The 20,996-nt window shown below is 44.1% G+C and overlaps 1 protein-coding gene across 1 annotated transcript in view; it reads right to left on the bottom strand.

Moving 5' to 3' along the window:
* CRISPLD2 (cysteine rich secretory protein LCCL domain containing 2) overlaps positions 1-20,996 on the bottom strand; it is a 173,078-nt gene that overhangs the window by 77,010 nt on the left and 75,072 nt on the right. The window contains exons 6-8 of the mRNA XM_086945849.1: positions 19,121-19,221; positions 12,317-12,469; positions 3,080-3,140 (exon numbers count right to left, since the gene is read on the bottom strand). Of these exons, the coding sequence (XP_086801975.1) occupies positions 3,080-3,140; positions 12,317-12,469; positions 19,121-19,221 (315 nt within the window). The remainder of the gene's footprint in view (positions 1-3,079; positions 3,141-12,316; positions 12,470-19,120; positions 19,222-20,996) is intronic.

Genomic DNA, 20,996 nt, shown 5'->3' with positions numbered 1-20,996 from the left:
CACTCCCCCCAAGAGGTTGACTGAAGCTGGACATACCAATGACGCGGTGGCATTCAAGCTTCAAGTGATGTCCCCTTGTGGTACCCCTATCTTTACCACCTTGGTGTATGTGGGACAAAATGTCCTGGATGCATTCGTACAGACGTCGCCGGCTTGTGTTGTTCACCCAAACCATCCACCTGGATTCAGAACGCAAGAGATAAATCCACTGAACATGGGTTTGTCAAGACTGCATATGAAACACCACACCCTATGGAGATACCCCCCTCACACGGGAAGAATGCCTATGTTTCCATCGGTGAGGGGTGCTTGTCAACAACAGCACATGGATTTCTTAGGGTTGGGCGAACATTCCTCAGCGTGGCTTATTGCCAGCACTCTCTTGGAGAGGAAAGGATATAAAGAAATTGAAGGCACGTGGAGGGCTCAGCGGGTTATCGCTGTTGTGTCTCATTCCTACCAGAGCAGGAGTAATGAGCCAGCCTGCCGTGCAAGCGCTTAAATCATTGCTGATATGACATGTTAATGCAGTTCAGAAATGCAGCCAACCACAGTGAGGCTGGAGGGAACATTCCACGTCGTCTGAGCTGTCACTCAGCCTGTGGGAGGTGCAGACACAGGCATGCACTGCTCTACCGAGGGGGTTGGGAAAGTTCCCAGAGGGTCGGTGTCTCAGGACTGACATGGGACTGGCTTTCCCCCAGGCCAGGAAATCTCACGGTTTCTTTATCAGCCAGGATACTGACATCGGCAGATTCCTTTGGTTGGCTGAGCAATGCTAAACATTTGTGATGCCAGAGTCTCATTGAGCACTGAACTGACCTGATGGTATTGTCCCCCTTGGTCAATGTTCAGTTATTGAAAGCCTGTTTCTGGGCGCTTTATGCGTCATCAGGAAAGGGACTCGCGGTCCAATGAGATGAACGGCTCATTCACAGATCTCCACTCCAGTCTGCCTGTGCACGTTGCATGCTCACTTTTGCACATGGGATCAAGGTGAGCATGGTCTGAGTCATGTGCCATCAGGGCATGCACGGTTGGTGGTGCAGATGGGCCACCCTGTGAATAGTGTCATTACACATCTCAAACCCCAAGAGACATCTTGAAACAAAGCAACATTCTAAGCACCTGGTTGTGGGGAATGTTGGAGATGAAGGAGTGGGCAAAGAGACACTGGATGACCCCTTTAAAGGTCATGATCAGGGATGCTCTCAGTCCATAAGCACTGCATCCCTGATTCAGGAAGCAATGCACATACAGATACCTGAGCCTCAGCCTTTACATGTCCCTCACAGGACACACATTTGAATGCACTCCAACAGGTACACACCGCTTTACTTAGCTCTGCCGGTTTATTGCGAAATAAGTTTAGTAATGCACCCGTACACTATGTAGAAAGGTTGGTCTTTTAGACAGTAGATTCTGTGGTACACACTCTTGCAGCGTGGGTGGGGGGAGGAGGAATAGGGGTGTTTTTAAAGCAGGCGCATGTACCTTCCCACCAAACCCATGTCGCACAGGTAGCAAAACCCTAGGCATGTGCGATTATCGAACACGCACCATGCATGAAGCATAAAATTGAATATCACCCTGGTGTACTCAGGATCACACAATTTGCCTGAGTGACAAACTCATGATTCAAAGTCATGTCACATACTTCTAACGTTGACAACTTAATATATCATTTATCCACAAGAAAATCCTTACTTATAAGCATTAAAGAATTAATTTCTTTACATACGCTGTGCATACCAAAAAAGAAAACATTCCTACATACAAGAGTAGCAGCCCAGGGACACAAAGGGCATTGCAGAATAACTGAAAGTTTGTGCTTAAAAAAAAACCCTGAAAGGTGTGTAGATTCGCACAGTGCCTCAGACAGGGCACAAAATTCAACATTTTACTATCATTCCCTCATACTAATAAGTCTCAAGGAGGAACTAACAGCAGATCTGGAGAGTCTACAAGCTTTGGTGCACTTCATGGTTTAAGTGAAGGGTCTCCTTGTAATAAGGTCTTTCACCGAAACTATGCATTAAATTTGTATGATTAACAGCTCTGTACGTTTATTTTAATTGCCCATAATTGGCTCCAAAATTACAGTTGGCTGCAATCATATTTTCCTTTCCCTGCCACAAAGTTTTTTAAATCAATTCCGCCATATCCGGGCGGTGAATGACAGCGAGGTATGGTGGTCTTTCAAGGGGCACTAACATTGAGCACACTACCCTCTCTCCACCACAAATCTAGCTCTACTACAAACAAGATGTATTTGGGAACACGTCGTGATCTAATTAGGTCAAGGCCTGCAACTTCTCAGCCCTGACAAAGCAGAGAAAATGTTACATTGAACCAAGACCTCATGGGTGTCTGCATTTCTGCCCTTCCCAAGCTGAAGGTAAATATATGCACCAGTCTTTCTGTTATATGTAGACACAAGAACAGAACACCACTTATTGACACTGAGATGTCCACTCTTGTTTACCATGAGAGTGCCATGACTCAGCAAATGATTTCATTCCAAATAACTAAGTTATCTCCGAGGTACACCTGATTCTTCAAGGGTAGTGATAGCAAGCTGCCAGGGCACCATGTGTATCAAGTGGAAAAGTACAAGAGAAATAATACTGGGATGACAGACATCAACTAAAAACCAGCATATTTCCATGCATGCTAAAGAAAACAAGTATAATCATCAAGAACCAGAATCTGCTTTCAAAATCTAAAACAGATTAACAAATTGAAGGTTTACTACTGAGGAATGGTTGTACAATGAAGGACGTTCATCTTTCTAAAGGCAGCAAACCACAAATATCCAAAAACCCATTCGATGGACACGCACAAATCCGTTTATACTTGCTCAGCTAAAATTTCCAGCAGGGTAAACTCTCACTGAAAGACAAATATCTAACCTGTATGTCATGGGTTCAAACCCTATTGGTTTGCCATCTTTCTGGGGTAGATAATGTGAGAAACAAGGTAATGGGGAATAGTCGAACCTACTGTAACCTCCAGGAGAGATTTAAGCTTGTGACATGCACATTAGCAATGGGTTATTTCTTTCTAGAGTTCCTCTCACCTGTTGCACGTGGATCCTTTGCATTTGTCTCGCATTTTAGTTTCACACTTGATGACTTGAGCTGGAAAAAACAAAAAATGAGAAGTTCATGAAAGTATAAAAAAAAGTTTACGAGCACTCAGTGCCTAACGAGCAAATTGGGTTTTCTTCCGTTTCTGGTCGCAGTTGGGGTATTTAATTCGTGTTTTATTATGAACAAACATCACTATAAAGGATGTATCAAAAGAGGCATCAGAAGTGACAGTTGTTTTTAACAAAACAGGTGAGGGCTTTTTTTTTTAGCAAGCATGACTGGACTGAATTAAACTTTGAATGTAAAATCAAATTGCAAATCTCTGCTACATTTCCTATTTTTGAGTTATGGCCTTGTTGGAGAGGAAAAGCAGGAGTGTGTGTCTTTGAGTCCTTCCTTCTTTGCTATTAATTTATCATTACCTCATTGCATACTTACAGTCCGATTAATATCTTTTCGGGCGGAGGTAGGTCCATCATGGTGATGGAGTAAATTGCCCCTTAACCCTGACGGAGTCCACGCCTTCCCCCTCCCCCCACCCCCACCCCCACTGGCCAAAATTTAAAATTACCACCAAGCAGATTGTCATTTTTGAAGCATTGGCAGGAATCCCCACCACAGAGGTTCCTGCCAATGCTTTTTTTTTCTTCATTTTAACAAATGGCTCTTACATGACCGAGCCATCCACAAATTAATTTTTTTATGTTATAAAAAATGGAAGCAGGATTTTCTTGTTGTAAATAAAAGAAACAATGCCCACTTCGCCTGAGAGTTATCTCCCATTGCGAGGACGGCATTAGACGGTTTTCACTGCCCCTTGCTACCGGGGCTTTCCTGGCGGTCACAACAGTGAACACTGACCTGTATGCCCGCCCATCTAAATTAGGTGGATAGACATAGAGGTCAACCTCTGATGGCCCTCACTCCGTTGAGCCGTCGGATGGGTGTAACCACGGCAGAGATGGATAGTTTCCACTGTGGGTGCACCAAAATGTGTTGGTGGTAAGGATACTTTTTCACAGACTAGCCCCAGCATAGTATACAGTTGAGTGCCCACCTGCTAGTATCTGGTCATGCTAATCTAGCATGTGTGTGAGGGCCTAGTACTTTCCTTTGATGGGAGTCTGGTTCTTGACCTGCCAGGACCCTGGAGGGGTGCACCAAATGTGCTCTCCATAGTGATAGAGTTGTCTGTCAGGTTCAAGTGTGTAGCACAGAGGTTACAGTATACAGTGATTTTAGTGACCCGATTGTGATCTTTTAATTTGTGCCAGAAAAGTGGTGGCCTACTCGCCCACTAGTGTAAAGTTCTGCTGCTACAGGTGGATACGAATTCCTGTCCTGATATCCCAAGCACATGTGTTTATGTATGTATATGTATGGTCCGCCTGTTACACATATTGGGCATATTTGAGTAAACCAAAGTGAAGGAGGCCTGTGGATTCCATTTTGTAAGCCTTTCCCAGACAGTGGAAATATATTGCTGACATTCCTGAGTCTAGAGCGAGGTGATGTAGACACTGTATTCGAGAAAGCGGACCCTTTACTGTAGAGAGCTTTTGAGAAGTGTTCTTAAATACTGCCATTTGGTGGTTGGGAAGGGTGAGGGGTGTGACTGAAACTCCTATTGACAGACTGTGAAGCGTCATTTGGAAAGGGGTCCGCCTTTTGTCTTTTTGTCTGTTGTGTGCTCAGCAAGCTGGAGATGATACAGCTTTGAGGATCATTATTCTAGATCTAAACCAACCCAAACCAGTTCTGAACATGCAGAAAGAGAATACACATTCCCTCTCTGCAGTACCTGTTTAAGAGTGCGAGCTGTTGACTAATGCGTTGCTCCAATTCGAAGTTCTCTTTGATCAAGGAGGGAGTGCTACGCAAAGTACCCAGAGGACCACTTCACAACCAGGGCTGGTGTCTCCATGACAGTCAGCATCCCCAGAAGTGAGGGGACACCACTTGAAGATGTACTTGAAAGATGCTCTGTTACTTGTCCTGGAATACCTGGAGGATCCTGCCTATAGGACGAGGAAAACAGTGAGCCAACCCTGTAGGAGGACTATTGGTATGGGAGGGAGCAGTTGTCCCTGGTGATGTGCGTTCGTATCACAGACAAATGTGGAAGCATGGCAGGCATGGTCAAAACTCAAAGTCAGTCACTATCATTGAAGAGGAGCATTAGCAGCACTGCCATAGCTTGCCGGTGCAGATCACCCTGTCAACTATGCTGTCACAGTGGTGGCACATGCCCCAAGTATGCCCGAACGGTCTGTGCCACTAAAGAGACTATTTATAAATGGTGCCATTCCCCACATGTGCCTGAATTTGTTTTGCTATTGCAGCCAGGGCAATTGTCCTAAGTATATCTGAGCAGTCAGCATCACTGAAGAAGAGGCCTGTGTAAGTTGGTGGCACTTGGACCATGGCACTTGCCCACATGCCCCATGGAGATGCCACTAGACATGAAACCGCTGCCTCAAGACACATGCCACAGTGTGCCAGAATGAATGTGCAGGAGCCAGGGGGCTGTCTGGATGTGCATCTAACTGGACCAAGCTGCCAGGGCTGCACTAAAGTGCCTTGAAGCTGCTCAGGTGCCGTCCTCCTGAGGGCTCATCTGCCGCCAATGCTGTATGCCCGAAAAAAAGCCGCTGAATGAAGACACTGCTGTCAGAAGGATTGAAGCAGCCGCTTGATGCACCTGTGCCCGGTGCATCTTCCCCCACCACACGAGGGCCATGACTGAAAACAGAAATGCCAGAGAAAGGCCTACCATGTATTTGAAGTGTGGGTGAAACAAAAGCTTAGAGACAGAGGGGCTGATTCAACAAGGTAAATTACACTTTGGAGTAAGTATACACTTTGCAGTAAGTTTACTACTTTTGGTATTCACAGACTCAGAGTGTTAATTTACTAAAATATTGTACAGACAGGTCTCCACCCCCAGAATAAAGGGATTGCCTTGCTCTTGTTGAGTGGGCAACTTCTCTCCCTAAACCACTTCCTGACCCTCCCTAAACCACTCTTACTCCTCTCTAATCCCATCCCCTTTAGTAGTAAATCTGACCCTTTTCCCACCCACTCCCTTGTGTCCCTTCCATATTTACTTCTAAAATGTATGCTTCCATGTGCGGAGACTTCGCTGTCCAGACAGAGAACTGCACACATTTTAAATGTAGGCAAAACTTGTACTTTGTAATACTTTTGCAGAGCTACAAAATGTACTACAAAGTACAGTGTGAGAATCAGGCCCTCAGTGCCTACCAGACCAAAGGCAGGGAGCGCTGCACCTGTGCTGAAATCCACAACGTAGTATCTTAGACTAAGGGAGGTGGAAGTGTGCAGAGGGGCATGTAGTAATCCCGCAGCAGAGAGGATGAGTATAACGGCTAGAGTGGTCGACCTCGAAGCTGGGAAACCGGGGTTTGAGTCTTGACAGGTCTCTCAAACTTCTGTGACGCTGGGCATATCACTTCAAATCTCCCTGTGCCTACCAAAATGAATGTCAGTCTGCAACATAACTGGTGCTCATGTAAAGTGCTCTGATACCTTCGAGTCGATTTTGTGCTATATAGAACTCCACAATAAAAAGACTCAGAGTACCTGATACTTTTTGGGTAGTGTGTTGCATTGAGTTTTACTTTGTATTAACGTACTTCTCTTGTTACAAAGATCAGCACTAGGATGGACAACCACATTATCCCCTCCGCTGCTGGGTGTTTTTCCCCCGCTGTGCACCGGGGGGGGGGGGGGGGGGGGGGGGGGCGCGCGCAGCGTCCCCATGCTGGAGACGAGCTGAGCTCGTCCCGGCCGCACCCGTTTTTAGAACGTTCAGCACAGCGGGGTAATTACCCCCACGTGCGAACGTTCCAACCGCCGTGACGAGCTCAGCTCGTCATAAGTACAGCTCAACTGTACTCCATGATGAGCTGAGCTCGTCACCTGCATGGATGAGGTTATTACACTGCTGGGTGTCTATTGAGTGGTGAGACTGTTGTACCCCCACATTAACCCCTGAGTAGCCTGTGACTGCTTACCATCACTACCAATGAGTCAAGCGCTGAGGTAGTTGTAGTTAGCCCAGTTTGCAGAGCCATTGTAGGACAGACCCCGCAATATGAGAGGCAAAAAGCCCCAGCCCACACAACTGCGGCCCGTGGCCTGTTTGCCCCGTAGCTTCCCCATACGGTGTCCTCTAAGCAATGTTTTTACTAACATATCTATTAAGATCCGAGAAACATTTCTATGTATCTCCTATTAGTACTGGCCCTCCAATAGTTATGATTAAGGCCCATACTAAAGTAGTGAGGTGTAGAAAATACTTTTCCCGCCTCGCAACTTTTGCTGGAGAGTAAAACATTTTGTATGTTCTACATCCTTATCAAAATATTTATGACTCATTACCAACAGATCACATCTCATATTAAATGCAATCCAGCCGCAAAGATATGACGATCGCAGAATGAAATGGGTGAAGCATACACGGTATCTACAGTATAAACATTCCTTTGCCTGTGGAAGCCACACAGCCACCTCCACATCCCTGTACGGTGAGATCACAGGCCTGGATCAAGGCACCAAAAGAGGCTGTGCATATGCAGATACTTACAGAGAAGACTGACTTATAGCATCAGAAATTCCAGCCAAATGCACAGAATAATGTTCTTTCCATATCTTGCAAACAACATCCTAGATTCTCCTGCTGAATGTTTATTTTCAACAGCACAGTGCATGTTTTTTCACATTTTAATTCTTCTTTCTTCTGCATAACTTTGAGCTGAAGTTCAAACTGTTTTATCCTTGGAGCATGTCCATTAATGCTCAATATGAACTATAAGGACAGTGGCTAAAACTTCTTCTTAGGCGCCAACCACCGGTGCTGCCAAATGCCAGAGTTGAAAACCACAATGCTTCCTGGTTCTGATTCCACTGTATGACTCCTTTGTCCAATCCCCTACACTACCTGTCTCCTTATCAAACTTGTTGGTTCTTTTCAGCCCTACTTTTTAGGTCTCACCTACAAACAACTTTAGAACTCTATTGTCGAAAAATCTATGGTTATATACTTCAAGTGTGCTCGGGACAGAACATTTCAACCACTGTCTTATTCAGTTCCTCCTCTTTCAGTGATTGACATGAGATAGTGCTAATGACATATTAGATTAGCCCACAGGCTACTGGCTATTGCACCAAATGGTATTGGCTGTTTTTATGAGTCCTTCCATGTCTCATCGAATGCTTGCACTGCAGTGCATAAGGGACAATTGAATTTCCCTCTCTCTTTGATTGCTGTACCACACTTTCTCTTGTTTTTGTGACTCTAGGCTGTACAAAAGTGCACTCCCATCTCACCCCTTACCGCCTCTGTGCTTGGTATACTTTATGGCAAAAATCATTTGGCAGAAATGCAAGATTGTTTCTTTTTTTTGCCATAAAGTATGTCAAAGCAAACAAGCTTTGGCAAAGTTATAGCCCTGCTGGCATATATTAAAGCGGTACAAAAGGGGGTGGTGATGGACGGAGCATCTGAACCAATCAAACACTCACACCCAGTCAACAGATCTGGGTTTAATCCCTCACTATTCTTTAGCCCACTCTGCCACCCCAGTTCAGACATGGCCATACGCAAATCAGTCTGACCGTGTGCCTCATGGGAACAGTCCAGCCCGAAATGCCAAGCCATGCCTTCCCTGGACTGGATTCAAGCTCCTTATGACCGGTTTCTGGCATTACAGCCATCTTCAGCCAGGCTTGCTTGAATCCAGTGACAAAGTGAGCAAGGGACTCACGTCTGAGCATACCCTGCCAACTTATGGTGAACAAAGCGGTACAAAAGGGGGTGGTGATGGACGGAGCATCTGAACCAATCAAACACTCACACCCAGTCAACAGATCTGGGTTTAATCCATCACTGTTCTTTAGCCCACTCTGCCACCCCAGTTCAGACCGAGTGGGCTAAAGAACGGTGATGGATCCGGTCCAGGGAAGGCATGGCTTGGCATGGCTTGGCAGTTCGGGCTGGACTGTTCCCATGAGGCACAGGGTCAGACTGATTTGCATATGGCCATGTCTGAACTGGGGCGGCAGAGTGGGCTGAAGAACGGTGATGGATTAAACCCAGATCTGTTGACTAGGTGTGAGTGTTTGATTGGTTCAGATACTCCCTTTTATACGCCATATATTAAAGGTAAGACCGATTGGCTTTGCCAATGCTTCTTCCCGTTGTCACTGTTTTCCCACCTTTCTCTGTCTCCTTTCTCAAGTGTCCGCCTTTCTCCCTCTCCTTCTGGGTAAAAATTACCACCAGCACAAAATTAAGCACCGATGCCCGCTATATCATATTGAGGAGTTTAGACTAGGTTGGTTAAATCGATTTGAGAAATGTTTTTACTTCTTATTAAAATTGAGGTAGATTCAGGCATGGTGCTGGCCTCTTCCTTTGACTCGTGTTATTTCAGCACACTTTCTCATCGGGAATATAAATTAGTATTAATTTACATGCTTCGTATAATCTTTACTATTTATGTCGGATGAGATTTGCTGTCTTTCTGCTAAGGCATCATTCCAAGTGGTGTGTAAAGTGTACAAACGGTTCTGTGTCTGGTTTCACACTTTGCACCAATTATGAGATTAGTGTATATTGCACTCACTGTCCCTTATGTTCGTGTGCAATTCCCCCCATGCGACACCCAGGGCAAATAGTGCGGGCAAAACAATGCGGCGGGGATACAGCATCGTGCACAAAAAATGGTCGCAAAGACGGGCTTTGCACTGTTTTCCCCTTTTGAAATCACAAGACCGGATACCGTGTGCAAACAGCATGTCATCACCCGGTGGTTTTGCGCCCAGGACCCTCACAGCTCTCCTGGTGAAGCCGCCGGTGGGTTTGCATCGCCTCAGAGCAGCAGAAGTAACTATATTCAGAAATTTAGGGACATGCATCAAACCGGGACAGTCCAGCTCATTGATTTTCTGCGTTTTTCTCACCTTTCTCCTCCCCCCCCCCCCCTCCTCCTCCCCCCTCCTCCCTCGGCCCCAGTTTGCCATCAATCTCTGCTCCCCTCCCCTGGTGGTATTTAGACCGACAGCTTCCGCAAGAGGCTTCAAAAGCCATATATTCCGGCTGTGACAGGAGGCAGCTCAGAGGCCAAAGGAGTCTGTTCTTTGAGTGTTTCCCCATCTGGGTCCACTGTCGAGCTCAGTCGGAATCTCGCTATTTTTTTCTCTTGCTCAATGAACCGCTTCTGCTTCCGACTCTCGCTTCCTGTGGCTGACCATTCACAGAAATCGTCACTTGTCTACAGTGTAAGCAACAAGTGGCTTCAAGAGCTTCCCAGCGACTGATTGACGTCGGCCGTTCCAGGCCAGCGCCGTCTCCCTCCATATAACCTGCCCCTTGACCTATGGCCTTCTGCTCGGTGTGTATTGTAATGTGACAATTTCCGGAAACCCCGGAAGAGGCCACAGGCCAGGACTGTAGCCTACACTCTGCACCTCATCTCTATGATCCAGGCCGTGACAAATGCCCTCCCTCCTGAGAGGAAGCCGAAGGCCCCTAGACCCGCAAAACCCGCGCCCCTTTGACCCCGAGTAAGCACATTACTTCCAAGTTCGTTTGTGGCAAAGAATTTGACCTTCACTTTTCTCGGTGGAATGAGTAAAAAACACAAGAGGTTCCCAGTTTTATGTTCCCTAATATCGGTGTCAATTAGGGCAGTGGGTAGCAGTCACTACCCCTAGTTTGGCACTAGGCTCCTCTTACTGTTAGCCCAGGGGTCCTGAAGTCAGGGGCAGGAAGAGAGGAACAGAAAATAAACAGGACACCAGGCTACTCATTGCAGCGTGTGTGTAATTGTCAGAAGGTAAAATCATTGGGGGGGGGGGAGTACAGTATTGTAACTTTAGGTTTTTCACTGAGAAGGTGAAAAACTACCTTGGTGAACGCCTGATTCTGAGTTTTTTAGGTCAAAATGAAAGTTTAATGTGTAGGATCAATTTCACCACATGGACAGACATGTCTTCTATCTTAACAGCTAAATTCCTTTGCAATTTCCTATAAGTGTAGGAGTTCGCGCAGGAGAAAAAAAATACAGGCTTAAGTGAACATTTCTTTCAACTTAGCATCAGAAATAGGAGTTTGACATTCCGATTTTAAATTAACCATGAAACTCGGAATGAAGGTGTAAAAGTCCAATATTTTTGCAGTATTCATTCATTCCTTGCTATTACCTTAATCCCTCACAAGGAAATAGGAGGATGCTGACGGACAAGAGAGATAGACAAGAGGTAAAGTCTGTGATGCCACTGGGTGTCAAAGGGTGTATGATGTCACTTTTGGTACCCATCACATTTCTGGGACCCTGCCCCCATGCTCCTCAGAAATCCATACTCATTGTCTATGGACCATTATCCCGCCACAAACGTGTGTTTTTTGGGGGGGCATTTGTGACATTCATGACAGATGCCTTGATAAGTTGGACCCAAAGAACAAGATCACCTGAATGTGAGTAGAAAGGCCCCAGGCTCTCACCAGACCCTCCTCAGTCAAGGCATGAGGTGCATGGCTTCCAACATGAATGGTGCTCTGATGCCTTTTGGATTGGTCTGCGCTAAACAAATTCTACATATAGTCTCAGAAAATGTAACTGCAAGCAATCTTCAATGGAATCCCTCATTACTCATAATTGGGGCCTAGATCTTTGGAGCTAAGTTCACAAAAGTGGTGATGGGGAGGAGAGGGCAGGTGTAGAATGTTCTTGGAACCCTCCTCAAGGACAGACAGGAGATTTTCAAGGCAGGATAGGGTCATGAGGTGTAGGTAGGGAAGTGCCAATGTCGATTTCCTTCCTAATCAGAAGTAGAGGGGCCTACAAAACAGAGCGGGGGGCAGGGGCATTGCCATTTCAGGTCTAGAATAACAGTAGGGGATCTTTTTCCAGCCCCACTGGTCCGTCAGATGCTTGGATCTGCCAATCTCTTCCCAAACCTAACCAGCCCTTCTATTCCACTGGTCTGTAGAGCAACATTATTAATTTCTCCAATGACCAGTCAGCCTCTGATATTCATAATTCCAATAAAGTAGGATCAGTGGTTCAAACTCTTTGCTTGTAGACACTTTCTCTTTCAGAGTTGGGTTAGTTATTAGTGTGCACCATACATGGTCGACGATTATTACTCAACAGCAATACCCCCCGTGGCGATCCATACAATTTCGGTGTGCTTACTCATGTAGCTGGTGGTAGTGGTTTTCTTGGGCTTCGTCACTTTGTCCTCCACCCAGACATGTGTCTCCTCTGGCTGTTGTGGTGTTTGTGGGACTTGCGGCACTTCCACCTCATTGTTCTCATCTCTCTCGGTCTTTGCAATGTGCCTGTCATCTTAAAGACAAAACAGAGGCATTTACTGATTTAACCAACATGCTATCAAAGGGTACAGAAACCCTTCTGCTTATTCTATAGTATTTCTCCAGGGCATAGCGCCTTTTTGAATAACTAAAAATAAAATGCGGAAATGGTACAATGGATATATTTTTCAAGAGCAGCAGACTTATTTTTCAGATAGAATTTAGCACAGATTAAATAGCATCCCAGGATAGCCTTCTTTAGACAACACTAGCGCGCATGAACACGCCTTATACACATGACCACTGGAATTATGCGGCGGGGGGGGGGGGGCAAATGATGCCGCAGAGTTGACTACATTATGTGGCAAGAAAAGGCAAATTATGCAGGGAAATGTGGCACTTTTTGTGACCGTATTATTTCATTAATGTTTCATAACACTTGTTAGCATTGTCTGGACACGGGTTGCATCTCATTGGTACCAGATTAACACCAATTTATAGCAATAAGCAACGGAAAGGTGACACGGTCAACCTTTGCAAAAGGGCTTCCACTGTGCAGCAATGTGTTGTGTTTTAAGTAACTTTTGAAACGTTTCAACTAGAAACAATTTTTCTTGGTTAAAATCTGCTGAATACGCAGCAGATAATGGATTACCTGGCAAATGCGGTAAATTCATAACTATGTGAAAAAGGCTGCTGCACAATCGCATAATTCCAGTGGCCCTGCTTATACGCTTTTTCATTGATGTAATTGAAACAGAAAGGCATACAAATAAGTGCTTCCGCTGTGCATGCATGCTCTCGCGAGAGGTCCACTCCAACTTCACAAACCTTGAATAATTATCTAGCTTGGAGCCTCATGCTTGCAGAGAAATACAGTTTTGAAAAAGTAGAATTTCAGCTCAAGATCCAGCTGTTTCGAGAAGTGGAAAAAGCTGTAAAAGGCCTCCGGCCACCTCAAGGGTTCCACAATGAACAGATTAGACAACAGACCAGGAACACGTCATTCCCTGCAGAACATCACACCCCTAAATAGAAGGGTATTAAACCAAACACTAATCATAACAACAGACAGGCTTAATAACTATGAGATCAGTGTGGCTCGAACATACCAGACTTCCTGTATTTACATATTCACCTGCTAACAGTGTTGAAACTCTTATTCTTTATAAATAGGTCTTCTAATATATTTCCTAAATGTCAACAGATCCTGAGTATTTCAGAGTATTGAAGAAATGAAATTTGTATAACAGAAGCCAAGGCCAGAAATGCATTGCTTGGACATTATTTTTTTTTTTTTTTTTTTTTTTTTACAGGCTTGTATAGCGCTGGCGTCGACTCCCATAGGAGTATCTCCGCGCTTTTGACATCTGCCACATTGCATTCAGGAGAACGTTAGCTGTCTAGAAACTGAAAAGGAGTGTTTTTAGCATTTTCCTGAAAGGAAGGTATTCAGTACATAGCCTCAGGGTGTTAGGAAGACTGTTCCAGAGGGACAGGCCTGCTATTGAGAGGGCTTTGCTGCCCTGTCTTGCCTTCTTTGCTCTGGGCACTTCTAGAAGGCCCTGTTCGCTCGAACGAAGTGAGCGGGAGGGTTTGTAGGGGACAAATTTGGTTGCCAGATATGCAGGTCTCATACCATTAAGACTTTTATGTATGGTACAGCATACCTTAAATTTAGCCCTCTGTCTGATAGGTAGCCAGTGGAGTTTTTCCAGTAGGGGCTTTGAAGGTGAACGGGGGGGCGCATTCAGGACCAGACGGGCAGCCGTGTTCTGGACCACCTGCAGTCTTGTCATGACTCCCTCATTGGCAGATAGCAGCAGGCCGTTACAATAGTCTAGACGACTCATGACTAGAGCTTGTACCAGTGTCCTTCTACTGGCATCTGGCAGGAGGGGGAAGATTTTACGTAGCATGCCGATTATGTGGAAGCAGGATCCCACCACCTGGTTGGCATGTTGCTTGAGGGTAAGTTTCTGGTCCAGCCGGACCCCCAGATTCTTAACAGTTGGTTTCGGCTCCGGTACTGGGCCAAGGTCTTGTGGCCACCAGTCCGGAGTCCAGAGTCGTCTTACCTCCCCAAACAACATGACTTCCGTCTTTCCAACATTGCATTGTAAAAAGTTGGAGGACATCCAGTGTGCCACTGCTTTCATTCCCAGGGAGAAGGAGTTCTTAACCTCGGGAGTCAAGGTTTTAAAGGGAAAGAGGAGTTGAGTATCATCCGCATAGGATATTGGAACAAATCCGTATGCTCTCAAGATGTTAGCCAGGGGTGCCACATATATGTTGAAAAGAGTTGGGCTCAGGCATGAGCCCTGTGGCACCCCCTTGGAGATCTCAACTTCCTCTGACCGGAAACTGCCCACGGTTACTTGTTGGGTCCGTTTGGTTAGAAAACTTCTTAACCATTCAAGAGCTTCATTTTTCAGGCCAATGTTCTCTAGCCTGGCCATGAGGATGGAGTGAGATACAGTGTCAAACGCCGCAGACAGATCTAGTAGTACCAGGATAACGGAAAAGCCCCTGTCCTGGTACATATGCAGATCGTCTGCGACTGACATTAGGGCGGTCTCCGTACTATGTTTGGGCCTGAAGCCGGATTGTGATAAGTCCAGTACTCCTGCAGATTCAATGTATCTCGACAGGTGTTTGTTCACGTGTTTTTCTGTGATTTTGCCCAGGAAGGGGAGTAAGGATATTGGTCTGAGATTGTTAAGCTCATTCCAGGGAATGGTGGTATTTTTCCTGAGCGGTTTGACCAATGCCTTTTTCCATCCACGTGGGACTTGCCCCGTACTTAGTGAGAGATTTATTAGTCTCTGGATGGTAGGTCCTAGATCTTTAGCTAGAGTGGGCATAATACGTGCAGGGATAATGTCTGTGGGGGAGCCACTCTTTATTTGGGACGTGAGTGCCAATAATTCCTCAATCTGAATAGGGGGAAATACAGAGAGGGAGTTCTCAGGAGAGAGTGGTCTGTCCGAGTTTATCGTGAGGTCATTTGCAGTTCTGTACGTCGAGTTGGAGAGTAGGATTTTATCGTATATGGCATCGATTTTTTGGGTAAAGAAGTGGGAGATGTCGTCACATAATTGTTGTGAGGCCACTTCCAGACTTTCACAGGCTGTTGGCTTAGTAAAGGTCAGTAGAATCTGATATAGTGTCTTGGAGTTGTTACCAGCCGCCAAAAGCTGTGAAGCTATATGGTTTTTCCGTGCTGAGCGAATGTCTTTGTGGTATGCTCTCAGAGACTCTTTATAAGTATGTTTATCGCTATCTAGGCGAGAGGCCCTCCATTTCTTTTCTAGCTTCCGTGTGGCCTGTTTGGATAGTCTGAGATTTTCTGAAAACCATATCTCCTGTTTAGGAGCGGGTTTAAGTTTGAAGGTTCTTAATGGAATGGTCTTATCTATAATATTAAGCAGCATCTCTTCATATTCATGTAGGGCTTTGTCTATATTCTTGCTTCCACTCAATTTGGGCTTTCCGAGTGCTTTACAAAAATGTTCTTGGGTTAATCTGTGCCAGGGTCTTCTTTTACTGGGTAAGATGAGATGTTTTTGGGCATGCGAGGTAGGAGGGGGGGTAAAAAATTCTAAAACATAGTGATCTGTCCAGTCTACTTGGTAAGGGAGGGAGCATTCAATTTGTAGAGAGTTTGTAAAGATTAGGTCCAACGTGTGTCCTGCCATATGGGTGGGCCCGTTGTTGACCTGCCTTAAGCCCAGTGAGCTAAGATCAATGATGAAAGTCTTAGTTTCAGAATTATTTTCTGCCTCACTGTGAATATTGAAGTCCCCTAAGAGGAGGTAGTCTGAATTGTCATATACATGGGGTGCCAAAGCTTCTATTAGTGTTACAGAAGTGTTTTTACATGGACCAGGGGGGCGATATATTAGCGCTCCCTTCCTGCTTGAATTAGTGGAAAATTGGAGATTAAAAATCATAAATTCTAGTTCAGGGGTGCACATTTCGTCCAGTATTTTAACATTGATTTCCTCCTTATGTACTACCGCTATCCCTCCTCCGATTTTCAAGGGGCGATCCACCCTGGCGATTTTGTAGCCTATTGGGATTCCCAGTGTTATAACGGGAATTAGGTGGGGTTTAAGCCAAGTTTCCGTTAGGAAGCATAGGTCCGGTTCCTTACTAGAGATCAGATCCCATACTTCGACGGCATGTTTTGACAGTGACCTGATGTTACAAAGCAGGTTTTTATTGTTAAGGGCGTTTTTACTAGTAGTCTTAATCGTGGTGGTGGTAGATTCATCAGATAGAGACCTTATTTCCGGTAGGTAGCTTTGAGGGCAAGGTTTGGTGGTATGTGTCATACTCGTGAGGTTGTTTGCTGCAATAGAGTGTTTATTTCAAAATGGGAGCTATTTACAACATTTGTCATATCTAAGTGCCATCTTTCCGAAAATTCTGTGGCACGCTTGTCGTTTAAGATTGATCAGCAGTAGGCAGGACTATTATAGAGAGGTAAATGAGCAAGTCTTTGTCTTTCAGAGGCAAGTTGGGCTTCAAGAGAGTCTGGTGCATGCATTAAAGCATCACTTCCTAAATACTATATAATCACTTCCTGAATTCTATATAATCACTTCCTGAATTCTATATAATCTCCTCCTGAATACTATATAATCTCTTCATAAATTCTATATAATCTCTTCCTGAATACTATATAATCACTTCCTGAAGTCTATATGATCTCTTCCTGAATACTATATAATCACTTCCTGAATTCTATATAATCACTTCCTGAATTCTATATAATCTCCTCCTGAATACTATATAATCTCTTCATGAATTCTATATAATCTCTTCCTGAATACTATATAATCACTTCCTGAAGTCTACATGATCTCTTCCTGAATACTATATAATCACTTCCTGAATTCTATATAATATCGTCTGTACCAATATAAAACTAAATACTCCATCAAGAGTGCGTAGGAGTTTCATAAAGCTAGTATCAGATCTAACGCGACAACATGAATTAGATATGAATTTTATTTTAATATAAGCTGGAAGCATTTACAGCAGTCAACCGAAATTGCATTAAAAATTAACTAGAAGGAGAAATAACAGGAAAGATCAGATAACTTTTTAGGGGAAAAATATCCTATATGATAAACCTATTTGGCTGATGAAGATACAAAGTGCGTAACTTATTTACACCTGTTACTGTTAGAAAACAATATTGTGAGCATGCAAGAAGAAATGAATTATTTAATAATGTTGCAGGACATAGATACTGCTTGGCTCGGAAGGTACATTTGCAGAAGGTATGCATAATAGCGATGTTTGTAAATTATGTGTATACAATACTCAGGCTATATCTGAAGTTTTATGAATGTATGGTCTAATATGCCTTTAATGTTAGGAACAACACTCATTTTATCAATCTCAATGGCTGGGCTGTCTGAACTCTGGGGGCCTGTACAGGTAAGGACAGCAAGCAAATCAATGCATATTACCAAATTAGGAATAATCTCTACTACCTAAAATACACATGAAATTAGAATATATTACAAGTAAAATGTCAGTATAATTCCTAGGACCAGTTGGCTGTCTAGAAAGTCTTTCAAACCTAAAATAAGAAGTACAGTGACTGACTGAGTTTGTCTCTTCTTGCTGCCTAATTCTGTCAGCTGTACCACATAATTTGGACCTGCATTGCTTTATTGTCCAGTGCCTCTCGCCATAGGACATGGTAATCTACATTTGCTTTCCACCTGTTTTCTCCTGCCTGTGGTTTTCATAAACTTGGCTGTTCTGAAGCAGCGTTTAATACTCATATCTGACCCTGACAGCAGCTGTCAGAAGTATGTAGCCAGTGCGACAAGCTGCCATTTTAAGTGATTAAAGTCAAAATGCTCTATTGAGGTGATTGGGTCCTGCTTTCATTAGGCATTTGGGGGCAGATGTATCATTTTTGCAGCTTGCGAGTCCTTAAAAGCGAATTTTAGCGATTCGCTATTAAGGACTCACAAAATGCAATGTATGTAGGTTTCGCAATAACAATTGCGATTCCTACATATTACTTAATTGTGAATTGCAAATTGCGATTCGCAGTTAAGGAATACCTTACCATTCATTCCTATGGGCCTAGAGGCCCATAGGAATGAATGGGAAGACATTTGCAATTTGCGAGTACCCAATAGGTACTCGCAAATTGCAAATGCAATTTCAAGGGTGCCAAAAGGACACCCTGTTGCACCCCTAAAATATGCATGTGTACACATGCATGTTTGTGCGCCACATTTCACTTTGAAAGATGCAAAAAAGAGCATTTTTCAAGGAAATCACAAATTACCACCAACTTGAAGTTAGTGGTAATTTGCGATTTCTTAATGCAAAATTTGCACAACTTGGGCGCTTCCAGAATTGCATTTCAGGAAACGCAATTTGCGATTCCTTAAATGGATTTGCAAAAAAGGGAATCGCAAATTTTGGGATTCCCTATTTTGCGTGGGCCTTGGGATGATACTTCCCAAAAGGCTTTTTCTCGTTCGCAAACGGTGTTAGCTAACGAGAAAAAGGCTTCATACATCTGACCCTTGATCTCTGGATTTGCGCGGGAGGCATGACAAACTATTCGTGCAGGATCGACTTTAATCCCTTCCACGTTGGCTGATTAGGTAGTAAGGGTAAATATGCAGATCCTGTTACAGCTTACCTTTGTAGCAAAGGTTGTCCTTGCAGTTCCCACCATAACTGGGTGGACATTCAGAGCATGGGCGGCCATTCTTGTAAGGAGCTTCTCCAATCCAGTTTCCTCTGTAAAAATGAAATCACAAAAACATTGCTCAGATGCATAGATTTTTACAGAAGGCACGGATTTACAACTCAGTCCAGCGTGCCTATTTCCCAGAGGCCTACAAAAATATTATTATTGTTCTGTTTAATCTACAGTTCTCTGACTGTATTCAGATCTTGCTTTACAGTGCAAGAGGAATTACTTTCTCCCTACCTTTATGTCACTTCCTGACACCCCCCTCATGCTCAGGCCGTTGCAGTTCCCAGTGGAAAGCCATCTTTACATGGTTACTAAACCATTCCAAGATGGCTACCTGTGCTTTCCCAGGTTCATGTGCAAGTTGGCTTTCTAGGAAAGGATTGTCTTTTGTTTCAAGAAATATAATTCTAGGATTGCATACATATGTGCTTCAGCCATCTTGGAATTCTTTTTCTTAAAGAAAAAACAGCCAGGGATGGTTGTTATTCATGTGTGCGCACACACATAGGCCAACATGGAATATTTTGAATTGAAACAAAATACAAACCATTGCAAGATAGCTGCTGCACATGCGTGTCCATGCAGGTTAGCCATCTTTGACTGAATTTTCTTTTCCTTTAAGAAATATTATTTCAAGATGGCTGCCATGTATGAATGTCCACACAAGGGGGCTATCTGGGAAAAAAGGAAGCATGGGCAGAGCCTATAGACCTGCAGTGCTGTGTCACAGGCAAGCCCCGTTTGCTCTGTTAATTTTAATAAACTTTGTTAGTGTTTTTCTTTGCTTGAGGATGATTGTTTGTGTGTACCATGCTTTCTATTAAGGAAAACGTCCTTGTGTTACTCCTGAGCCTCTTTTCGACAAGTCTTCTTGTTAATATCTCAAGATTAACTTCTATGCAGAAATAGACTCATTTTATGTACCCTAATAATACCTAAGATGTACTTAAATGTGATATATGCATCCTCAATTCTGACCAAACTTTCGTTCCTCCTAATGAAATAGTTTTGCTATGTGCTACCCCTTCCTACATAATTCTTATAAAAATGTATAGATTAGTGCCCTTACTTAACAGTAGTTTTTCTACAAATTCCCCCAGAACATTTTCAGTGTAAGTTAGGCTCTTAATCAAGAGTAGCACAAACATGCCCAATCTTTTGGAACTATCTACAAATGTACCATTGTTTTGACAATCCCTTGGGTTTGCCATCTTTTGAGCACCTGTCAGGACATGGCATGGTCATGATGTACCAAGAGTTAGTGTACATTACACACATAGAATATATAGTGGAGCACATAGATTTTACCTTTGTGAATTGCAGGCACTCTTGTATTCATTCGATACAGCATTTTCATGCATGAGTATAATTGACGTAAACTTGAAAAGGGTCAGTGCATCGACCCCTAAATGTGTCATGTCCTAATGTCAACAGGGAATGTAAATGTGAGCATGGATGTTTGTAAAGCAGTTTACATGGGGAGTCCCGTTGTGTGTTTTTGGATTTCTATGATGGGAAATAGCATTCATGTGTGGCAAGACTTTTTGCCACAGCTTAATTTGAGCCTGTGGTTCCAGGTGGGGCCTACAACACTCATTTTTAGGTCTCGCCTGACGTTAGCAGCACACATGCGCTGCTCTTGCCATGCAAGGGCCTTTTGGAATCGATACAGATTCCAAGACGTGCACGCGGAAGGACAGAAGGTGTGCACGCAGGGACTGGATGCTTCATTGGCGGCGTGATACACTGGGGACTTTTTTTTTTGGCTCGCCATGGGGTGACGGTATTTTGAGGATGAAGGATGTGATATGTAGTT

This window comes from Lissotriton vulgaris, chromosome 12, assembly GCF_964263255.1.
Source record: "Lissotriton vulgaris chromosome 12, aLisVul1.2, whole genome shotgun sequence".
Taxonomy (NCBI): Eukaryota; Metazoa; Chordata; class Amphibia; order Caudata; family Salamandridae; genus Lissotriton; species Lissotriton vulgaris.
The sequence above is the reverse complement of the archived record's forward strand: the minus strand, read 5'-3'. Positions and strand labels throughout refer to the sequence as shown.